General features: G+C 49.6%; 1 protein-coding gene across 1 annotated transcript; it reads right to left on the bottom strand.

Annotated features, from left to right (window-relative positions):
- Window positions 1-10051: 10051 nt before the first annotated feature.
- On the bottom strand, window positions 10052-19084 carry LOC137310260 (serine protease 33-like). Its single transcript, XM_067978158.1, has 4 exons — window positions 18936-19084; window positions 17629-17897; window positions 10797-10966; window positions 10052-10351 (listed from the first exon to the last, which is right to left on the bottom strand). The coding sequence occupies exons 1-4, from the start codon at window positions 19082-19084 to the stop codon at window positions 10052-10054; spliced, it is 888 nt and encodes a 295-aa protein (XP_067834259.1).
- Between the last annotated feature and the right edge of the window lie 790 nt (window positions 19085-19874).

The raw sequence follows: 19874 nt of genomic DNA, 5'->3' as shown, positions 1-19874 counted from the left end.
GAGTTCCCTCTCAATCCTGACGCTTAAATCAAGCTTTTTTTGTTCCCGTGGAATGTAGACAGGGGAACCGGGGGAGCAGCAGGTAAGAGGAGCAAAACCAGATAGGAATCAGCGATACGATAACTTGGAGAAAATCACACTTGTGAGGCACCTGACGCAACAAAGGAAGTGAGAGATGTGCCTGTTTTCATTGCATGATGATACTTCAGTTTCTGTGTCGGCCGCTCTATACACACCTGAAAAAAGTTATACCAAGTCTGCTTAGTTACGGTCCCTGGAAGGGGGGATTCTCCCAAATGGCTCAGGTCAGGCACGTGAAAGCTCTGGAATTCCCTCCTTAAACCTCTCTGCCTCTCTCTCCTCATTTAAGACAGCCCTTAAAACCCACCTCTTTGACTTTTTTTTTTATTCGTTCATGGGATGTGGGCTTCGCTGGCGAGGCCAGCATTTATTGCCCATCCCTAATTGCCCTCGAGAAGGTGGTGGTGAGCCGCCTTCTTGAACCGCTGCAGTCCATGTGGTGACGGTTCTCCCACAGTGCTGTTAGGAAGGGAGTTCCAGGATTTTGACCCAGCGACGATGAAGGAACGGCGATATATTTCCAAGTCGGGATGGTGTGTGACTTGGAGGGGAACGTGCAGGTGGCGATGTTCCCATGTGCCTGCTGCTCTTGTCCTTCTAGGTGGTAGAGGTCGCGGGTTTGGGAGGTGCTGTCGAAGAAGCCTTGGCGAGTTGCTGCAGTGCATCCTGTGGATGGTCCACACTGCAGCCACAGTGCGCCGGGGGTGAAGGGAGTGAATGTTTAGGGTGGTGGATGGGGTGCCAAACAAGCGGGCTGCTTTGTTCTGGATGGTGTCGAGCTTCTTGAGTGTTGTTGGAGCTGCACTCATCCAAGCAAGTGGAGAGTATTCCATCACACTCCTGACTTGTGCCTTGTAGATGGTGGAAAGGCTTTGGGGAGTCAGGAGGTGAGTCACTCGCCGCAGAATACCCAGCCTCTGACCTGCTCTCGTACCTGAGGTTTTAGTTACCTGCGCTAATATCTCCTCACATGGCTTGGTGACAGATTACGGTCCTGTGAAACGCCCTGGGACCTTTTTACTATGTTACCATTCCAATGTTCTCCCGGCCAGATTCCCACCTTCGACCCTCTGTAACCATCAGCTCATCTGCTGTCCCGTGTCCTAACTCGCATCAAGTCCCATTCACCCATCACCCCTCCCTGTGCTCGCTGACCTACGTCAGAAATAGAAGCAGGAGTAGGCCATATGGCCCCTCAAGCCTACTCCGTCATTCAGTAAGGTCATGGCTGATTTTCAACCTCAACCTCAACTCCACTTTCTCGTCCGATCCCCATATCCCTTGATTCCCCTAGAGTCCAGAAATCGATCGCTCTCAGACTTGAATATACTCAACGACTGAGCATCCACAGCCCTCTGGGGTAGAGAATTCCAAAGATTCACAACCCTCCATCTCTCTCACCATCCCCTCTCTCTCTCTCCCTCTCATTCCGTCTCCCACTCGCTCTCTCCCTCCCTCCCCTCTCGCTCTCTCCCTCCCTCCCCTCTCCCTCCCTACCCCCATTCAATCGCCCCCTCTCTCCTTCACTCTCTCCCTCCCCCTCTCTCTCCCCCCTGTTTCTCCCTCTCTCATTCCCTCCCTGTCTCTCCCTCTTTCTCCCTCACTCCGCTGTCTTTCTCTCCCCTCTCTCTTCCCCTCTCTCTCTCCCTCTCCCTCCCACTCTCTCTCAATCTCTCCCCACCCCCTCCCTCCCTCCCTCTCTCTCTCCCCCTCCCTCCCTCCCTCTCTCTTCCTCTCCTCTCTCCCTCACTGTCTCTCTCTCCATCCCTGTCTCTCCCGCCCTCTCCCTCTCTCTCCCCACTGCCTCTCTCCCTCCCTCTCTCTCCCCTCTCCCTCCCTCTCTCTCTCTCCCTCCCTCTCTCTCCCCCTTTCTCTCTCCCTCTCTCATTCTCCCTTTCCCTCTCTCTCTCCCTCCCTCTCCCTCCCTCCCTCTCTCTCCCCTCTCCCTCCCTCTCTCTCTCTCTCTCCCTCGCTCTCTGTCTCTCTCTCTCCCCCTTTCTCTCTCACTCCCTCACTCTCTCTCTCAATCTCTCCCCTCTCTCTCCCCCTCTCTCACTCTCTCTCTCCCCCCCTCCCTCTCTCCCCTCACTCTCTCTCTCTCCCCTCTCTCTCTTTTTATCACCTCTCCTGATGTCTCCTCATCTCACTCGGGGGGTCTCAGATTTTTCTCCTCGGGGACGTTTCACTTTGTAAAAAATGAACCGAGCGGGAAAACCCCGAGCCGTTTAAAAGGAGCCGCGCGGCAGCCGTTAGAAAGAGCGGGAAAACCACGAGCCGTTTAAAAGGAGCCGCGGCTCGTGACCGGGAACGCGCCAACACACGGGTCTCCGACCCTCGCCGCGCATGCGCGGGAATCCGATCCTTGTGGCGCAAGGGCAGTGTACCGCTATTCTGGCGCGTGCGCAATGTTCTGAGGGAGCAGAGTCGGGCCGGGAATTTTTTTTTTGTTATTCGTTCATGGGATGCGGGCGTCGCTGGCGAGGCCGGCATTTATTGCCCATCCCTAATTGCCCCTCGAGAAGGTGGTGGTGAGCCGCCTTCTTGAACCGCTGCGTGTGGTGAAGGTTCTCCCACAGTGCTGTTAGGAAGGGAGTTCCAGGATTTTGACCCAGCGACGATGAAGGAACGGCGATATATTTCCAAGTCGGGATGGTGTGTGATTTGGAGGGGAACGTGCAGGTGATGTTCCCATGCGCCTGCTGCCCTTGTCCTTCTAGGTGGTAGAGGTCGCGGGTTTGGGAGGTGCTGTCGAAGAAGCCTTGGCGAGTTGCTGCAGTGCATCCTGTGGATGGTCCACACTGCAGCTACGGTGCGCCGGTGGTGAAGGGAGTGAATGTTTAGGGTGGTGGATGGGATGCCAATCAAGCGGGCTGCTTTATCTTGGATGGTGTCGAGCTTCTTGAGTGTTGTTGGAGCTGCACTCATCCAGGCAAGTGGAGAGTATTCCATCACACTCCTGACTGGCTTCTGGGGGGCGGGGATGGGTGAACAGAGTCCGGAGGGGTGGAGTCTGGGGTAAGCAGGAGTACGGGGGGGGGAGGGAAGGGAGGCAGGAATGGAGGGGGCGTAGGGGTCGCAGGAGCTAGGGGTGGCAGCAGGGGGAGGCAGGAGAGAGGGAGGGGAGGCAGGAGCAGAGGGAGGGGAGGCAGGAGCAGAGGGAGGGGAGGCAGGAGCAGAGGGAGGACCGAGGGGAGAGAGGGAGGGGAGGCAGCACCGAGGGGAGAGAGGGAGGGGAGGCAGGACAGACCAGGGGGAGAGAGGGAGGGGAGGGAGGAGTGGGAGGCAGGAGCAGGGGAGGAGTGGGAGGCAGGAGCAGGGGAGTGGAGGCAGGAGCGGGGGGAGGCAGGAATGGGGCGGAGAGGAGGCAGGAGCAGGGGAGGGGAGGGGAGAATGGAGAGGGGAGGAGTGGGGAGGAGGCAGGAACTGGGCGAGGGGAGGCAGGAGTGGGGAGGAGGCAGGAGCAGGAGGCAGGAGAGAGGGAGGGGAGGCAGGAGCAAGGGAGGGGAGGCAGGGGGAGAGGAGAGAGAGAGGGAGGGGAAGGATGAGCAGAGGGAGAGAGGGAGGGGAGGCAGGAGCAGGGGGTGGCAGGAACACGAGAGCAATCAGGAGCGCGGGGTAAGCAGGAGCACAGGGCGGTGAGGGGAAGCAGGAGCAGGGGAGGGGGGAAGAATAAAGAACCCCTTAATCCAGTCCAACACTGTAATCCAGTCCAGTACAGAGGGAGTGCTGCAGTGTCGGAGGTACCATCCCTTCGGATGAGATGTTAAACTGAGGGCCCTGACTGCCCTCTCGGGTGGACGTAAAAGGTCCCACGGATACTATCGGAAGAAGAGCAGGGGAGTTCTCCCCAGTGTCCGGGACAATATTACTCTCTCAACCCACAAGTAGGATTAACTGGGGCATTTGTCTCATTGGTGGTGTTTGTGGGATCCTGCTGTGCACAAAATGGCTTCTGCATTTAAAGCAACGAGTTATTCTGCCTCCCTAATGTAAATCTAGAGGACTATCCAGCTCCCAGGTTCCCGTTGGGCAGGAATATTGCGTCAGAAGTAAACATAGCGGAACATCTAGGCAATAGTGATCATAACATAATACGGTTTAAAGCAATGATTGAAAAAGACATAAGTAAAACAAAGACCAAAGTAATAGATTGGGAAAAAACTAATTGTGAGGGAATGAGAGTGGAACTCGGGCAGGTAAACTGGAAAAAAAAGTTTGACAGACAAAGAAATAGAATAGCAGTAGATAATATTCAAAATGGTGCGATAGAGTTCAGGAGACATACATTTCTCTAAAAGGCAGGAACAAACTAGCCATTAATGAAACACCACGGGTAAAACTGAAACTAAAGAAAAAGGCATACTCTAAGTACATAGACAATAAAGGAAAGGATGACAAAAGGGAATAGGAAGAGGTCAGGAAAGAAATTTTAAAAAAATTAGGAAAGCAAAGAGGAACTACAAGATTAAATTATCAAGGAATATACAAAGAAATAGTAAAGTGTTCTACAGACACATAAATAACAAAAGAAAAATCAGAATGAGGATAGGGCCACTAAGGGATAAATTCACAGTAATGAAAGTGAAATAGCAGAAATATTGAATAGTTAGAATCATGGAATCATAGAAGTTTACAACATGGAAACAGGCCCTTCGGCCCAACATGTCCATGTCGCCCAGTTTATACCACAAAGCTAGTCCCAGTTGCCTGCACTTGGCCCATATCCCTCTATACCCATCTTACCCATGTAACTGTCCAAATGCTTTTTAAAAGACAAAATTGTACCCGCCTCTACTACTGCCTCTGGCAGCTCGTTCCAGACACTCACCACCCTTTGAGTGAAAAAATTGCCCCTCTGGACCCTTTTGTATCTCTCCCCTCTCACCTTAAATCTATGCCCCCTCGTTATAGACTCCCCGACCTTTGGGAAAAGATTTTGACTATCTACCTTATCTATGCCCCTCATTATTTTATAGACTTCTATAAGATCACCCCTAAGCCTCCTACTCTCCAGGGAAAAAAGTCCCAGTCTATCTAACCTCTCCCTATAAGTCAAACCATCAAGTCCCGGTAGCATCCTAGTAAATCTTTTCTGCACTCTTTCTAGTTTAATAATATCCTTTCTATAATAGGGTAACCAGAACTGTACACAGTATTCCAAGTGTGGGCCTTACTAATGTCTTGTACAACTTCAACAAGACATCCCAACTCCTGTATTCTATGTTCTGACCAATGAAACCAAGCATGCTGAATGCCTTCTTCACCACCCTATCCACCTGTGACTCCACTTTCAAGGAGCTATGAACCTGTACTCCTAGATCTCTTTGTTCTATAACTCTCCCCAACGCCCTACCATTAACGGAGTAGGTCCTAGCCCGATTCGATCTACCAAAATGCATCACCTCACATTTATCTAAATTAAACTCCGTCCGCCATTCATCGGCCCACTGGCCCAATTTATAAAGATCCTGTTGCAATCCTAGATAACCTTCTTCACTGTCCACAATGCCACCAATCTTGGTCTCATCTGCAAACTTACTAACCATGCCTCCTAAATTCTCATCCAAATCATTAATATAAATAACAAATAACAGCGGACCCAGCACCGATCCCTAAGGCACACCGCTGGTCACAGGCCTCCAGTTTGAAAAACAACCCTCTACAACCACCCTCTAGTTTATATTGCCTCTCCTCGTTCTTCCGACCACTCTGCCCCCAGCGCAGAATCATTTAAATTAGACCACGGTTTGTAACCTGTACCTGCATTCCTCTATCTGCCCCCACCACCCTCCTGTCTGCACCGCGTCCCTCCGCCTGCCGGCTTGGGTTTCAAAGAACCACCGCTGAAACCCTCGGCCGCCCTTCTCGGCGGGAGCCGGGGGCGGCCACGAGGACTCACGTGATCTGGCCGTCCGGTTCCTTCGCCTGCTCCTTCAGTTCCTTGACGAGGTGGCGGCGCAGTTTACTCCTCCAGCTAAGCAGCAGCCGTAGCTCCTTGCGGCTATTTTGACTCCGTATTAGAATCATAGAAAGTTACGGCACGGAAGGAGGCCATTTGGCCCATCATGTCCCTGCCGGCTGAAAAAGAGCGACCCAGCTTAATCCCACTTTCCAGCACTTGGTCCGTCGCCCTGTAGGTTACGGCACTTCAAGTGCGCATCCAAATAGTTTTTAAATGAGTTGAGGGTTTCTGCCTCTCCCACCCTTTCAGGCAGTGAGTTCCAGACTCCCACCACCCTCTGGGTGAAAACATTTCTCCTCAGCTCCCCTCTAATCCTTCTACCAATTACTTTAAATCTATGCCGCCTGGTCACTGACCCCTCTGCTAAGGGAAATAGGTCCTCCCTATCCACTCAATCAAGTCCCGTCATGATTTTATATACCTCAATTAAAGCTCCCCTCAGCCTCCTTTGTTCCAAAGAAAACAACCCCAGCCTATCCAATCTTTTCTCGTAGCTAAAATTCTCCAGCCCTAGCAACATCCTCGTAAATCTCCTCTGTACCCTCTCTACTGCAATCACATCTTTCCTGTAATGTGGTGACCAGAACTGTATGCAGTACTCAAGCTGTGGCCTAACCAATGTTTTATAAAGTTCCAGCATAACCTCCCTGCTCTTATATTCTATGCCTCGGCTAATGAAGGAAAGTATCCCGTATGCCTTTTTAACCACCTTATCTACCTGTCCTGCTACCTTCAGAGATCTGTGGACATGCACTCCAAGGTCCCTTTGTTCCTCTGCCCGTCTCAGTATCCTCCCATTTATTGTGTACTCCCTTGCCTTGTTTGCCCTCCCCAAATGCATTACCTGTAAAATGTATTTACCAGGGAGACTAACAAGGTGGACAGGGCATTGGAAGAAGAGGTTGAAAAAGATATTAAAGCATTTTAGAAAGAACTGGGGGAGATAATTGATAAACTAATCAAACCAAGGGAGGATAAAACCCTGGTCCAGATGGATTGCATCTGCGAATATTAAAATAAGTTAGGGAGGAGATAGCAGAGGCACTATTACATATATATAAAAGTTCATTGGAAAAGAGAATAGTGCCAGAGGACTGGTGGACAGCTAATGTAATTCCTATATTTGAAAAGGGAGATAGAACAAGTCTTGGGAACTATAGACCAGCTAGCTTAACGTCGGTGATAGGTAAGATAAAGGAATCTTTATTCAAAGATGTTCTATTTACTCAATAGAAGGGTATCTAGAGAACAAAAATAGAATAAAGAATAGTCAGCATGGATTTCAGAAGGGAAAGTCATGCTTGACCAACCTTATTGAATTCTTTGAAGAAGTACCAGGAAGAGTAGACAAGGGTAACGTAGTAGATGTAATATATTTGGATTTTCAAAGGGCCTTTGATAAAGTACCGCATTGTAGATTCATGGCTAACATCAGAGCATGTGGAGTCAGGGGACAGGTGGCAGAATGGATAGCAAGCTGGCTACAAAATAGAAAAGGGAGAATAGGGGTTAAGGGTAGCTACTCAGACTGGCAAAAGGTGGGAAGTGGTTTTGCACAAGGATTGGTACTGGGACCACTGTTGTTTATAATTTCATAGAATCATAGAATGGTTACAGCACAGAAGGAGGCCATTCGGCCCATGGAGCACGTGCCAGCTCTTCGTAAGAGCAATCTAGTTAGTCTCAGTCCCCATCGCCCGCTTTTTCCCTATAGCCCTGCAAATTTTTTCCCTTCAAAAATTTATCCAATTCCTTTTTGAAAGCCATGATTGAATCTGCTTCCACCACCCTTTCAGGCAGCGCATTCCAGATCATAACTACTCGCTGCGTAAAAAAGTTTTTCCTCATGTCGCCTTTAGTTCTTTATCAATCACTTTAATTCTATGTCCTCTGGCCAATGGGAACAGTTTCTCTTTATTTACTTTATCTAAACCCTTCATGATTTTGAACACTTCTATCAAATCTCCTCTTAACCTTCTGTTGTTCTGCTGTTAGGAGAACAACCCCAGCTTCTCCAGTCTGTCTACGTAACTGAATTCCCTCATCCCTGGAACCATTCCAGTAAATCTTTTTACATTAATGATTTGGATTTGGGAATCGGAAGTACAATTTCAAAATTTGAGGACGACACCAAATTGGGGGGTGTAGTTAATACAAAGGAAGAATGTGTCAAAATGCAAGAGGACATTAATAAACTAGCAGAATGGGCGTGTAATTGGCAAGTGAATTTCAATATAGATAAGTGTGATTTTGGTCGGAAGAATAAGGGGGCCACATAATGCTTGGATAATAAGAGTCTAAATGGGATCGAGGAGCAAAGGGACCTAGGTTACAGATACAGAAATCACAAATCTAGCGACGCAGGTTAATAAGGCCATAAAAAAGGCAAATCAAGCACTGGGGTTCATTTCTAGAGGGATAGAATTGAAAAGTAAAGAAGTTATGTTAAACTTGTACACAATCTTGGTTACACCACACTTGTGCACAGTTCTGGTCTCCATATTATAGAAAGGATGTAGAGGCATTGGAGAGGGTGCAAAAAAGATTCACAAGGATGATACCAGATCTGAGAGGATATCCTTATCGGGAAAGGCGGGAAAGGCTGGAGCTCTTTTCTCTGGAAAAGAGAAGGCTGAGGGGTGACCTGATAAAGGTCTTTAAGATAATGATAGGGTTTGATTGGGTAGATGTGGAGAAAATGTTTCCACTTGAGGTCATAAATATAAGATAGACACTAATAAATCCAATAGGCAATTCAGGAGAAACTTCTTTACCCAAAGAGTGGTAAGAATGTGGAACGTGCTACCACAAGGAGTAGTTGAGGGCAAATAGCATAGATGCATTTAAGGAGAAGCTAGATAAGCACATGGGGGAGAAAGGCATAGAAGGTTATCCTGATACGGTTAGCTGAAGTAGGGAGGGAGGAGGCTTGTGTGGAGCATCAATGCTGGCATAGACCAGTTGGGTCGAATGGCCTGTTTCTGTGCTGTAGTTTCGATGTAACACCCAGGTCCAAACTTTGCACTGGGAAGTCTACGAAAGGCCATTTTATCTGAACCTCTTTTTGACTGTGTAAGAAATAAGTTCTGAAGAAGGTGTTTTGACCCCGATTCATAGGAACCCGGTCTACTCCTGCGAACATTCAGTGCCGACCAGGGAATCAAACCTTGGGTCCTCCTGGTGCACAGGGCTCTAACAGGGTGCGTCTCACACGAGCCAAACGGAGCAAAGCAGATTGGACAGTCAATCAGCGTATTTATTGATTTAAGCAAAATCTGTCAAGAGAGTGCAATGTGCAGCGAGGACAGGAAAGTTATTCTGCTGCTTTATCACTTTGAGATTACGAAGTCTAAATAAATAACGACAATAACAACTTGCATTTCTATAGTGCCTTTCCGTAGTAAAACGCCCCGAGGGTCAAAGGTCAGAAAAGGCAGTGCTGTCCAATATATTAGCCACTAGCCACATGTGGTGACTTGAGAATCCAGATGTGGCTCATTGCATTTCCGATCAGTGAATAGAAAATGGGAAACAGACACTATTGTTGGGCTTGTGATCTCAATACTTGCACTCGCAAGTCATATGTGTGCGAATTTTAACCCTTTTGTGTGTTTGTGGAAAAGCGAGTGTGTTTTTTGATCGCTGTGTCTGCTTTCCTTCCTTGGTCACCGAGTCGCGGTAGATCTTTGAAGTACATTTACACACTCCAAGCACATTCACCCATGTTGCGAGTAAGGCATTAAATTAGTGGGCGTTTGTGGCCAAAAACGGTGTTCCCGTGGTTACACTCGTGGCTGGTCAGCCATTTCCAACTGGACAACGCTGGTTGGAGGAGACTGCAGACATTCTGGCTCCGTGCGTTTTCATACCACGATCCCCCCCCTTGACGGGTTCAGCGCGGGTTCGCGAATTGCTTTTGATTTTTGGCGTTGCATATAAAATTCAGCTAAATTTCCTCTACTCCCGGATTATTCCCTCACCCCACACCCCTTCAGTTCTGCCCGGCATCTAATCGTTCAGCAAGATGCCGCAGAGGAGGAGGGAGAGGATGCTGCCCGCATGGAGTAGGAGCCCCCCGATGCCTCCTGGCACACTGTTCAGGCAACCTTCCGGTGAGAGCCACAACGCCAATGTCGGAGCCATGAACTGCAGCCCGGATACTCTCGCATTGATCCATTCCTGGAAGGGGGCGACTGCTGTGTAGACACCGGGCCGAATATTTTTCCCACAGCCCTCGCTAAAGCTGACGATGCCAACCTGCACCCAGGTACCCTCGTTCAAGTAGGCCAGAGGCCCGCCCATATCTCCCTGTTCATCAAACAAACAACAGAAATCAAAATTATAATCCCAAAAAACACTCCCAGGGCAGGTACAGCATGGATTAGATAGAGAGTAAAGCTCCCTCTACACTGTCCCATCAAACACACCCAGGGTCAGGTACAGGGTTAGATACAGAGCAAAGCTCCCTCTACACTGTCCCATCAAACACTCCCAGGGCAGGTAAAGCACGGGTTAGATACAGAGTAAAGCTCCCTCTGCACTGTCCCATCAAACACTCCCAGGGTCAGGTACAGCACAGATTAGATACAGAGTAGAACTCCCCCTACACTCCCCTGCCAAAGTGCTTTAACCTCAGAATAGCGCCCCTTCCAGTTTCCGATTCCCTCCTGGCCTCTCTGAGGCCTTGGTGAGTCCCGTTGAAGGATCGATTCTGTCCCCACGTTCCCCCCTTCCACCCTTGCCCTCATCTCACCTCACAGGTGCCCTTCTTGCCCTCTGGGACGCCGGCACACAGCATCGAGTTGATGATGTTGATCTTGCTGGAGCCAATGGTCATTCCAGCTTGGTACAGCCGGTTACACGTCCTGTGCCCGATCAGGGCCACCTCCACCTCTTGGAGTGTTCCTGGTGAAATGAGGCTGACTGAAAAAAGGGAACGTCGAGAGTTAAAACCGTCATCATTTGGGAGTCACTGAGATCGCAAATAGGACACCCAAATAAGCCCCCCATAACATCGGGACCTTTAACAGGTTCTGGTAACACCCCATCAACGTGCTCAGTTCTAACTGCGGACTCACCACTTTGATCCTTGTTGGGTATCAAGGGACACGGAGTAAAGGCAGGTTAATGGAGTTGTGGTACAGATCGGCAATGATCTCATTTAATGGCAGAACAGGCTTGAAGGGTTGAATGGCCTCCTGATCCTATGTACAGATCGACCATGATCAGATCAAATGGTGGAACAGACTCGATGATCCCTGGGAGTGTGTCAGTGCTTACATGGGGTTCCCGGGAGTGTGTCAGTATTTACATGGCGTCCCAAGAATGCGTCAGTATTTACAGGGAGTTCCCAGGACTGTGTCAGTATTTACAGGAGGTCCCCGGGAGTGTGTCAGTATTTACAGGGGGTCCCCGGGAGTGTGTCAGTATTTACAAGAGGTCCTCGGGAGTGTGTCAGTATTTACAAGAGGTCCCCGGGAGTGTGTCAGTATTTACAGGAGGTCCCCGGGAGTGTGTCAGTATTTACAAGAGGTCCCCGGGAGGTTGTCAGTATGAACAAGAGGTCCCCGGGAGTGTGTTAGTATTTACAGGGGGTCCCCGGGAGTGTGTCAGTATTTACAGGGGGTCCCCGGGATTGTGTCAGTATTTACAGGGGGTCCCCGGGAGTGTGTCAGTATTTACAGAGAGTCCCCGGGAGTGTGTCAGTATTTACAGGAGGTCCCCGGGAGTGTGTCAGTATTTACAAGAGGTCCCCGGGAGGTTGTCAGTATTAACAAGGGGTCCCCGGGAGTGTGTTAGTATTTACAGGGGGTCCCCGGGAGTGTGTCAGTATTTACAGGGAGTTCCCAGGACTGTGTCAGTATTTACAGGAGGTCCCCGGGAGTGTGTCAGTATTTACAAGAGGTCCTCGGGAGTGTGTCAGTATTTACAAGAGGTCCCCGGGAGTGTGTCAGTATTTACAGGAGGTCCCCGGGAGTGTGTCAGTATTTACAAGAGGTCCCCGGGAGGTTGTCAGTATGAACAAGAGGTCCCCGGGAGTGTGTTAGTATTTACAGGGGGTCCCCGGGAGTGTGTCAGTATTTACAGGGGGTCCCCAGGATTGTGTCAGTATTTACAGGGGGTCCCCGGGAGTGTGTCAGTATTTACAGAGAGTCCCCGGGAGTGTGTCAGTATTTACAGGAGGTCCCCGGGAGTGTGTCAGTATTTACAAGAGGTCCCCGGGAGGTTGTCAGTATTAACAAGGGGTCCCCGGGAGTGTGTTAGTATTTACAGGGGGTCCCCAGGATTGTGTCAGTATTTACAGGGGGTCCCCGGGAGTGTGTCAGTATTTACAGGGGGTCCCCAGGATTGTGTCAATATTTACAAGAGGTCCCCGGGAGTGTGTCAGTATTTACAGAGAGTCCCCGGGAGTGTGTCAGTATTTACAGGAGGTCACCAGGATTGTGTCAGTATTTACAGGGGGTCCCCGGGAGTGTGTCAGTATTTACAAGAGTTCCCCGGGAGTGTGTCAGTATTTACAGGGTATCCCCGGGAGTGTGTCAGTATTTACAGGGTATCCCCGGGAGTGTGTCAGTATTTACAGGGTATCCCCGGTGTGTGTCAGTATTTGCAGGGGGTCCCCGGGACTGTGTCAGTATTTACAGGGGGTCCCCGGGAGTGTGTCAGTATTTACAGGGTGTCCCTGGGAGTGTGTCAGTATTTACAGGGGGTCCCCGGGAGTGTGTCAGTATTTACAGGGGGTCCCCGGGAGTGTGTCAGTATTTACAGGGAGTTCCGAGAGTGTCAATTTTTGCAGGGGGAGTGTGTCAGTATCTGCAGCAAGTCCTTGGGACGATGTAAGTATTTACAAGGGGTCCCAGAGTGGAAAGGACAGTGCGTCTAACGCACTATGACACCTGGACAGAGGGAAAAGGACGGTGTATCTAACGCACTGTGACACCCGGACAGAGGGGAAAGGACAGTGTATCTAACACACTGTGATAGCATGACAGAGGGGAAAGGACCGTGTATCTAACACACTGTGACACCCGGTCCCAAAGGGGATAGGACAGTGCATCTAACACACTGTGAGACCCGGTCCCAGAGGGGGAAAGGACAGTGTATCGAACGCACTGTGAGACCCGGTCCCAGAGGGGGAAAGGACAGTGTATCTAACGCAATGTGAGACCCGGACCCAGAGGGGGAAAGGACAGTGTATCTAACGCACTGTGACACCTGGTCCCAGAGGGGGAAAGGACAGTGTATCTAAAGCACTGTGAGACCCAGTCCCAGAGAGGGAAAAGACACTGTATCTAACACACTGTGAGACCCGGTCCCAGAGAGGGAAAAGACAGTGTATCTAACGCACTGAGACCCGGTCCCAGATGGGGAAAGCACAGTGTATCTAACGCACTGTGAGACCTGGTCCCAGAGAGGGAAAAGACACTGTAATCTAACATACTGTGAGTCCCGGTCACAGAGGGGGAAAGGACAGTGTATCTAACACAATGTGACACCCGGTCCCAGAGGGGGAAAGGACAGTGTATCTAACGCACTGTGAGACCCGGTCCCAGAGGGGAAAAGGACAGTGTATCTAACACACTGTGACACCCGGTCCCAGAGGGGGAAAGGACAGTGTATCTAACACACCGTGACACCCGGTCCCAGAGGAGGAAAGGACAGTGTATCTAACACACTGTGAGACCTGGTCCCAGAGAGGGAAAAGACACTGTATCTAACGCACTGACAACCCGTCCCAACAACAACAACAACTTTTATTTACATAGCGCCTATAACGTGGCAAAACGTTCCAAGACACTTCGCAAGAGCGTTATCAAACAAAATATGACCCCGAGCCACATAAGCAGGTATTAGGACAGGTGACCAAAAGCTTGGTCAAAGAAATAGGTTTTAAGGAGGGTCTTAAAGGAGGAGAGAGAGGCAGAGAGGTTTACGGAGGGAATTCCAGAGCTTAGGCAGCTGAAGACATGGCCGCCAATGGTGGAGCGATTAAAATCGGGGATGCGCAAGAGGCCAGAATTGGAGGTGCGCAGAGATCTCGGAGGGTTGTAGGGGCTGGAGGAGGCTACAGAGATAGGCAGGGGCAAGGCCATGGAGGGATTTGAAAACAAGGATGAGAATTTTAAAATCAGGGCGAGCACAGGGGTGATGGGAGAACAGGACTTGGTGCCAGTTAGGATACGGGCAGCAGAGTTATAAGACCATAAGAGATAGGAGCAGGAGTAGGCCATTCGGCCCCTCGAGCCTGCTCCGCCATTTAGTGAGATCATGGCTGATCTGATTTTTACCTCAACTCCACTTTCCCGCCTTTTCCCCATATCCAATGACTCCCTTGCTGATCAAAAATTAGTCTAACTCATCCTTGAATGTATTCAATGACTCGGCCTCCACAGCTTTTTGGGGTAAAGAATTCCAAAGATTCACGACCCTCTGGGAGAAGAAATTCCTCCTCATTTCCGTCTTAAACGGGCGACCCCTTATTGAGACTATGTCCTCTAGTTTTAGATTCCCCCATGAGGGGTAACATCCTTTCAGCATCGACCCTATTGAGTCCCCTCAGAATCTTATATCTTTCAATAAGATCTCCTCTCATTCTTCTAAACTCCAGTGAGTACAGACCCAACCTGTTCAATCTTTTAGTCATCCTTTGCTGGTTTTTAAAGTTTTCCCAATCTTTGGGCTTACCAGTAATCTTTGCCATGTTGTATGCTTTTTCTTTTAACCTGATACTATCCTTTACTTCCATGGTTAGCCATGGTCGGTTCAGCGTTTTTGTGGAGTCTTTCCTCCTCACAGGGATATATTTTTGTTGCGAGTCATAAGATATCTTTTTAAATGTTTGCCACTGCTTATCCACCATTATACCACTAATCTGTTTACCCAGTCCACTTTGGCCAATTCCGCCCTCATTCCTGAATAATTGCCCTGAGTTAAGTTTAATACAGTAGTTTCAGACCCAAGATCCTCGCTCTCAAACTGGATGTGAAATTCTATCATGTTATGAGCACTGCTTCCCAAGGGATCCTTTACTTTGAGATCATTAATTAATCTTGTTTCATCACCCATTATCAGACCCAAAATGGCCTGTTCTCTGGTTGGTTCCCTGACGTATTGGTCTAAGAAACAGTCCCTTATACACTCTATGAACTTGTCCTCAGGGCTATTTTTGCCAATTTGATTTGTCCAATCGATGTGAAAAATGATTATTGCGTTACCTTTTTTACAAGCCCCCCTTATTTCCTGATTTATATTTTACCCGACACAGAACCATAGAAGAGATACAGCACAGAAGGGGGCCATTCGGCCCATCATGTCCGTGCCGGCTCAAAGAACAACCAGGTGCCCATTCTAATCCCACCTTCCAGCACCCGGTCCGTAGCCCTGCAGCTTACAGCAATTTAGGTGCAGGTCCAGGTACTTTTTAAAAGAGTTGAGGGTCCTTGCCACTACCACCAATTCGGGCAGTGAATTCCATACACTCACCACCCTCTAGGTAAAAAAGTTTTTCCTTATGTCCCCTCTAATCCTTCTGCCAATCAGCTTAAATCTATGTCCTCTAGTTCTTGAACTCTCCGCTAGGGGAAACGGGTACTTCCTGTCTACTCTATCTAGGTCCCTCATAATTTTGTGCACCTCAAAATTCTTCACTCAGAGTGTGGTGAACCTGTGGAATTCTCTACCACAGAAGGCAGTGGAGGCCAAGTCAATAGATGTATTCAAGAAGGAGATGATATATTTCTTAATGCTAAAGGGATCAAGGGATATGGGGAAAAAGCGGGAACCGGGTACTGAGTTAGACAATCAGCCATGATCATTTTGAATGGCGGAGCAGGCCCGAAGGGCTGTAGGCCTACTCTCACTCCTATTTTCTATGTTTCAATCAAGTCTCCCCTCAACCTCCTCTGTTCCAAGGAAAACAACCCCAGCCTATCCAATCTTTCCTCGTGGCTGCAATTTTCAAGCCCTGGCAACATTCTTGTAAATCTTCTCTGCACTCTCTCCAGAGCAATTACGTCCTTTTTACTCCCCCCACTTGAATGGCCCCCTGAACCACGGTGCTGTGGCCAGTTTGCTCATCCTCCCTGTAGTCCCTGCACAGGCCACACACACTGGCATCTATTCAGTTTTGGATGAGCTCAAGTTTTTGGAGGGTGGAAGATGGGAGGCCAGCCAGGGGAGCATTGGAATAGTCCAGTCTAGAGATAACAAAGGCATGGATGAGGGTTTCAGCAGCAGATGAGCTACGGCAGGGGTGGAGACGGACAATGTTATGGAGGTGGAAGTAGGCGGTCTTTGTGATAGAGCACATACGTGGTTGGAAGCTCATCTCAGGGTCAAATAGGACGCCAAGGGTGCGAATGGTCTGGTTCAGCCTCAGACAATGGCCATGGACAGGGATGGAGTCGGTTGCTAGGGAACGGAGTTTGCAGCGAGGACCAAAGACAATGGCTTTGGTCCTCCCAATATTAGTTGGAGGAAATTTTTGCTCATCCAGCACTGGATCTCGGACAAGCAATGTGACAAATGAGAGCCAGTAGAGGGGTCGAGAGAGATGGTGGTGACACATTACCACTGTTGCAAGCTGCCGACCCACAACTCACAGGCCACACACACTGGCAGCTATTCATACATGACAGGCACATCAACCAGACACAAGTTCCGCTTTCTTACAGGAGAAGGTAGCGCATATCAGTAGGCAGCAAGTGGCAGTGGCATTCAGCCCCTCGAGCCTGTTCTGCCATTCAATGAGATCATGGTGGACCTGTGACCTAATTCCATATTTCCGCCTCAGCCCCATATCCCTTAATACCCTTGGTTCATAGAAATCTATCAATCTCAGATTTAGAATTCACAATTGAGCTATCATCAACTGCAGTTTGCAGAAAAACTTCCCAACTTTCTCCCAACCTTTGCATGCAGAAGCATTTCCTAACTTCACTCCTGCACGTCTTAGTTCTAAATGCTAGGCTATGCCCCTAGTCCTAGTATTCAAGTATAGGACGCCTCCAAAAACAGTTACAAATGTCTCGACAGCCATAAGCAATAATCCAGCCACTAACCTGTAAATCCTGCATGGTCCCTTTAAATAGCACCGGTGGGGGGTCCTCTAGGCACTCTAAGACACATTCAGATGGTCGGGGTTAAAACTGTGTGTTGAGTTGACCATTAAGTCCCAAAATGGTGTCTATCACTTTAAATCAGCGTTGTACACGGATCAAAGCCATTTTCTCCCTACTTTACACGATTCCAACGTTCGTTACCTGCTCCAACTTCTATACCAAGATGGCGTTTGGTGCACGTCGTGTGCCTCCAAGACTCCATCTTGGATGTCGGAGAGACCGTGTGGCGCCAAAACAAAGGGCGCGACACGGCCCAATTTAGCGCCCAGTGTATTTAACACACTGTGACACCTGGTCCAAGAGGGGGAAAGGACAGTGTATCTAACGCACTGTGACACCCGGTCCCAGAGGGGGAAAGGACAGTGTATCTAACGCACTGTGACACCCGGTCCCAGAGGGGGAAAGACAGTGTGTCTAACTGACGAAGCCACATATTGCCTGAGGAAATGAGCTGAGACTACTTACTGCCCTCCTCTGTGTTTCCCCACCCGGCCACCCAACAGCTGGATCCACAGGGGAACTGGAAGTTGGAGCTCGGTAGGCAGATGGGCATGATGTGGGTGTTGAATTCGATTCTCCTATCAAGTCGGATCAATGCGATGTCATTGCCTTCCAGGCGATTGACGTAATTTTCATGACGGGAGATTCTTAGGATTTTCATTACCACTTCTTTCAGATTGACGCCTCCCTGCTGATGCCTTCCTAAGCAGACGTCGTATTGCAATTTCATCCTTCTGCACAATGGAAGAAACATGTCAGTTTCTTTGAGGTGAGTGAGATTTTCTTTCTCTGTTTATCAAGGTAAGTCCTGGCAATAACACTCCCAGGTCAGGTAAAGCATGAGTTAGATACAGCACAGGCTGGGACAACAGCCTAGGCATTACTTGAGACAGGTATAGCACGGGTTAGATACAGAGTAAAGCTCCCTCTACACTGTCCCATTAAACACTCCCAGGGCAGGTATAGGGTGAGATACAGAGTAAAGCTCCCTCTACACTGTCCCATCAAACACTCCCAGGGCAGATACAGGGTTAGATACAGAGGAAAGCTCCCTCTACACTGTCCCATCAAACACTCCCAGGGCAGGTACAGGGTCAGATACAGAGGAAAGCTCCCTCTCCACTCTCCCATCAAACACCCCCAAGGCAGGTACAGGGTTAGATACAGAGTAAAGCTCCCTCTACACTGTCCCATCAAACACTCCCAGGGCAGGTATAGCACGGGTTAGATACAGAGTAAAGCTCCCTCGACACTGTCCCATCAAACACTCCCAGGGCAGGTACAAGGTTAGATACAGAGTCAAGCTCCCTCTACACTGTCCCATCAAACACTCCCAGGGCAGGTACAGGGTTAGATACAGAGTAAAGCTCCCTGTACACTGTCCCATCAAACACTCCCAGGGCAGGTACAGCATGGGTAAGATACAGAGTAAATCTACTTATACAAGGAGCTTCAGGCTTCAAAACCGAAGACCCTCTCTCCCAGACTGCAGTATTTTGACATATCCTCCATTTCCCACAACGGTCAACTGTTGTTGAATTATAGGCTCAGTCCCACATCGGGTGAGATCGGGGAACTCAGCACAGGCCAGGGATGAAGCCGTGGCCTTTCATGCTCTGTGTGGGGTAACTGTGGAGAAAGACGAAAGGGAGTAATTAAATCATTCTATGAGCCGTACATTTGACGTTAGACGGGCCCACAATTAGTTTCTCTGTGCAGCAGCAACATTCTAACGCATTGATTAAACGCTGCTTCCAATATGAGTGACTTACTCGAAGACGCAGTGAGCAGCAGTTAAAACCCAGGTATTTGTAATAAGGGACCCTCCACAAATATGCCTTTTGTCCAAGTGAATGCTGGCCAGCCAGGGCCACGCTCTCGTCCGGGAGTCTTCACCGCCCACAATCCGGTTGAATATCATGGGTTGCCCGCAACCTACCAGGAGAGATTAGAACCAAAATACTAACAGGAGGCCACAAATTGAATCCTTTCCCCCTCTGGGACTGGGTGTCACAGTGTGTCAGATACACTGTCCTTTCCCCCTCTGGGATCGGGTCTCTCAATGCGTGAGATACACTGTCCTTTCCCCCTCTGGGACCGGGTCTCACAGTGCGTTAGATACACTGTCCTTTCCCCCTCTGGGACCGGGTGTCAGAGTGTATTAGATACACTGTCCTTTCGCCCTCTGGGACCGGGTGTCACAGTGAGTAAGATACACTCTACTTTCCCCCTCTGGGACCGGTTCTCACAGTGCGTTGGGTACACTGTCCTTTCCCCCTCTGGGACCGGGTAACACAGTGCGTTAGATACACTGTCGTTTCCTCCTCTGGGACCGGGTGTCACATTGTGATGGATACACTGTCCTTTCCCCCTCTGGGACCGGTGTCACAGTGCGTTAGATACACTGTCCATTCCCCTCTGGGAGCGGGTGTCACAGTGCGTTAGATTCACTGTCCTTTCCGTCTCGAGGACCGGGTGACACAGTGCTTTAGATACACTGTCCTTTCCCCCTCTGGGACCGGGTCTCACAGTGCGTTAGATGCACTGTCCATTCCCCCTCTGGGACCGGGTCTCACAGTGCGTTAGATACACTGTCCTTTCCCCCTCTGGGACCGGGTCTCACAGTGTATTAGATACACTGTCCTTTCCCCCTCTGGGACCGGGTCTCACAGTGCGTTAGATACACTGTCCTTTCCCCCTCTGGGACCGGG

This window comes from Heptranchias perlo, unplaced genomic scaffold (assembly GCF_035084215.1).
Source record: "Heptranchias perlo isolate sHepPer1 unplaced genomic scaffold, sHepPer1.hap1 HAP1_SCAFFOLD_237, whole genome shotgun sequence".
In the NCBI taxonomy this organism is placed as follows: domain Eukaryota; kingdom Metazoa; phylum Chordata; class Chondrichthyes; order Hexanchiformes; family Hexanchidae; genus Heptranchias; species Heptranchias perlo.
The sequence above is the reverse complement of the archived record's forward strand: the minus strand, read 5'-3'. Positions and strand labels throughout refer to the sequence as shown.

What these genes read in the sequence shown, in the direction of transcription:
- LOC137310260 (XM_067978158.1), bottom strand. Translation starts at nt 19,084, where the DNA reads ATGATATTCAACCGGATTGTGGGCGGTGAAGACTCCCGGACGAGAGCG. An exon ending in GGGAAACACAGAGGAGGGCA is followed by an intron (nt 10,967 to 17,628) that starts GTAAGTAGTCTC and finishes CCCTTTTTTCAG; the next exon opens with TCAGCCTCATTTCACCAGGA. An exon ending in GCAAGAAGGGCACCTGTGAG is followed by an intron (nt 10,352 to 10,796) that starts GTGAGATGAGGG and finishes TTTGATGAACAG; the next exon opens with GGAGATATGGGCGGGCCTCT.